This window comes from Gossypium arboreum, chromosome 3, assembly GCF_025698485.1.
Source record: "Gossypium arboreum isolate Shixiya-1 chromosome 3, ASM2569848v2, whole genome shotgun sequence".
Classification (NCBI taxonomy): Eukaryota; Viridiplantae; Streptophyta; class Magnoliopsida; order Malvales; family Malvaceae; genus Gossypium; species Gossypium arboreum.
This window is the reverse complement of record NC_069072.1, coordinates 19435341-19438910: the sequence shown is the minus strand read 5'-3', so window position 1 is coordinate 19438910 and position 3570 is coordinate 19435341. Positions and strand designations below refer to the sequence as shown.

Sequence of the window (3570 nt, the reverse complement as noted above, 5' to 3'; positions counted from 1 at the left end):
CCGTGTTTTATCATGCCATGTAGAAATAAAACGTAAAACAATTTGAGAAACCAAAAATTTTAAGCCAGATAGTCCAATGTCCATAAGTTACATCAAAACCCCCAAATAAGTAATAAAATCTAAAAATTTGCAAAAATAGTTTAAAATTTACGTGTGGCCACGTCAAGTCCTCCGCTGTGTTAATCCCTCAGGTTTAGGGATTTTCTGTACAGATTAAACAGAAAAAGTGAGTTTTTACAAACTCAGTGTGTAATCCCCACAGAAAACATGCATACAAAAACAGATCAGAATACAGTCATTTATAGTCCGGGACGAAGCCCATTACAGAATCAATATGGGCCTTAGCCCATTCAGATACAATCTCAGAATTATATTAGGGCCTTGGCCCATATCAGATACAAAATGCAGATACAGTAAATCAGAATCCTACCCACCAGCCTTTACACACCATGTGGATATTAAATCAACCCACCCATACCTAGACACCGTGCTGTACTGAAATGCGGCACATAATCAGAAATTTACAGCTGAGCTGCCAAATAACAGGCTTAAGAGCCTTTTAGATACTTCCTCCAAACAACATCAACCTACCCCGATGTAATGCAACATACCATAAATGACATGCAAATATGCTAATAATAGAACATACATTCACTTCAGTATAGTTATCCGGCTCAGTCAGAAACCATACAATCAGATCACATAATTAGGGGTCTAAATAAACCTTACCGACCCTACAGTAAGTCCACAGTCAACTTGGGCGACCCGTGCAACCATACAGAATATTTCAGAAAAATGGGCTTGCACGCCAGTGTGGCCTACCCATGTGGGCCACACTACTCAAATTGGCCTTGGCTGTATGGATATCATGGCCTGGCCCAAAATTCCATACGCCTATGTGGACTACCCATGTGCGCCAACACTGTTGTGTGGCCGATACAACCCAATTGGTCGAGCATGTGTGTCATACACGGGCTCATTTGGCCATCACACAGCCGTGCCGTGCACGCACGGCCTAACTCATCGATCACACAGCCGTGTCCCCACACACGGCCTACTATACGGGTATCCACACATCTATGTGTCGTCGACAGTTTACTTTTTTGGCTTTCGCAAAATCCTGTTTTTTGCATTTTTGGGTACACATCTGGTCTCGTTTCGAAGCTACTACAACCACGAGTCCTCCAGAACCTAACAAACGATAAACCAACACTCAAAAACCCGATCAATTTTGATTATGGAAACCATTCTTATCAAAACCCTAAACATAAAACCTGAGAACTAAGCCAATCGACGATTCAAAATCTTACCAAGACGAATACGATAACCAGCAGTCACCACACACTTCAAAACCCATTTAAAACCTTCAAGAAGCACCTAAACGTGAGTAAAAATGAACCTTCTGTTAATTGGTTAATCGAAATAACGATAGAACTATGCAAAAATACCACTTACTGATCAAGCACAATTAAGTGTTGCACCAAAAAGGAGGTTTTTCCCTTGGTAAAGAAAACAAAAAAAAAAGAAGATAGGGAGAGAGAAGTGAAAATTTCGGCAGAGAGACAGAAGAGAGAACAGAATTTTTTGCCAAAAAAAAAATCCAATAAGAGATTTCGGTAACCCCCTATCTCAACTCCCCTTAATTTATTGAACCTAACTCCCCACTACCCAGAACTCTATCACAACTGAAACTCTCTCGCTCAGAGCCGAACAAAAATATTGCCAACGCAGAGATTCGAACTCTTGATCCACAGCAACCTAACATTCCCCTTAACCACCAGACCAGTAGGCCCATTCTGATATAAACTTACAAACAATTAAATAAAAGGCTACTGTGCAAGGTCAAGGCTTTATTCAGAAAAATACCAAAAATTTCCCAAGGCAAAGCTTAAACTTGGGACCTCTCACATCTTCCTTGAACACTTAACCATTGAAGCAGATACATACCTGTGTGTCAAAATTTAACAGAAACAAAAAAATAATTTTTGGGGCGTTACAACTCTACCCCTTAAAAGAAAATTTCAGCCTCGAAATTTACCTGACCAAAACAGATAAGGATACTGCTGACGCATCGCATCCTTAGGTTCTCACGTCGCCTCCTCAGTGCTATGATTTTTCCACAGAACCTTTAGCAGTGGAATAGACTTCTTCCTCAGAATCTTTACATCACGATCCAGAATCTGTACCGGCTCTTCCTCAAAGGTCATGTCTGGCCTAACCTCAATTTCCTCTACAGAACAATATGAGTAGGATCAGAGTAGTAGCATCTCAACAAAGAGACGTCGAATACATCATGAATACGATCCAATTCCAGAGCTAGCTCCAACTGATAAGCGACAGGTCCCACACGTCTCAGAATTCGGTAAGGCCCAATAAACATAGGGCTTAACTTGACCTTGCGCTCGAACCTTAGAACCTTCTTCTATGGCGAAACCTTCAGAAACACAAAGTCCCCCACAGAATACTCAATCTCACGTCTCTTCAGATCAGCATAAGACTTCTGCCTATCAGAAGCTGCCTTCAGTCGATCCCTAAATAGTCGAACCTTATCTTCAGTTTCAGAAGCCAACTCAGGACCCAGAACATGTCGCTCGCCCAACTCCGTCCAACATAAAGGAGTGTGACACTTACGACCATACAGTGCCTCATAAGGTGCCATCTAGATGCTAGACTGAAAACTGTTATTATAGGCAAACTCTACCAATGACAAGTACTCCTCCCAACTGCCTCGAAAATCAATCACATAGCTCCTCAACATATCTTCCAGTATCTGAATCACCCTCTCAGATTGGCCATCTGTCTGAGGATGGAAAGTAGTACTAAAATCCAATCTTGAACCCAGAGCTTCATGTAGGTTTTTCCACAATCGAGACGTAAAACGAGGATCTCTATTTGAAATTATCGAGATGGGTACCCCATGTAATCTCACTATTTCCAATACGTAGAGCTTAGCCAATTTCTAAAGAGAAAAATCTGTCCTAACCTGAATGAAGTGACCAGACATGGGCAATTGATCTACGATGACCCAGACAGAATCCTTCTTAGAGGGTGTCAGAGGCAACCCACTAACGAAATCCATCGTTACTCGCTCCCATTTCTATAACAGAATCTTAACCGGCTGCAGCAACCCTGAAGGTAACTGATGCTCAGCCTTAACCACTTGACAAGTAAAACAACGAGCAACGAAGTCAATAACCTCACACTTTAACCCTGGCCATCAATATAACTCTCGAAGATCTCAGTACATCTTATTCCCACCTGGATGCACAGCATAGAGACTACTATGCGCCTCCCTCCGAATTGGTTGTCTTAAATCCTCATTACTCGGTACACAAATCTGACCACGAAAATAAAGTACCCCATCACTGTTTACCCTAAAATCAGAAGTGTCAGCATTCTCAACCTGATGAAAATACAACTCAAGAGACTTATCCCCCATCTATTTACCTCTGATCTGCTCGATCCATGTCGGTTTCACCTGAAGTTCAGCCAACAAACTCCTATCATCGAATAGGCTAAGTTGAGCGAACATTGCTCTCAGATCGGTCCTAGCCCTATGGCTCAACGCAT

General features: G+C 41.9%; 1 protein-coding gene across 1 annotated transcript; it reads right to left on the bottom strand.

The window, feature by feature from the left end:
* Positions 1-2087: 2087 nt before the first annotated feature.
* LOC108474923 (uncharacterized) lies at positions 2088-3079 on the bottom strand. The gene is made up of 3 exons (XM_017776953.1): positions 2984-3079; positions 2302-2422; positions 2088-2230 (listed from the first exon to the last, which is right to left on the bottom strand). Exons 1-3 carry the CDS (start codon positions 3077-3079, stop codon positions 2088-2090), a joined length of 360 nt encoding a protein of 119 aa, XP_017632442.1.
* Between the last annotated feature and the right edge of the window lie 491 nt (positions 3080-3570).

What these genes read in the sequence shown, in the direction of transcription:
- LOC108474923 (XM_017776953.1), bottom strand. Translation starts at nt 3,079, where the DNA reads ATGGATTTCGTTAGTGGGTTGCCTCTGACACCCTCTAAGAAGGATTCT. An exon ending in TGTCTGGTCACTTCATTCAG is followed by an intron (nt 2,423 to 2,983) that starts GTTAGGACAGAT and finishes GTTTCGCCATAG; the next exon opens with AAGAAGGTTCTAAGGTTCGA. An exon ending in GCTAGCTCTGGAATTGGATC is followed by an intron (nt 2,231 to 2,301) that starts GTATTCATGATG and finishes ATTGTTCTGTAG; the next exon opens with AGGAAATTGAGGTTAGGCCA.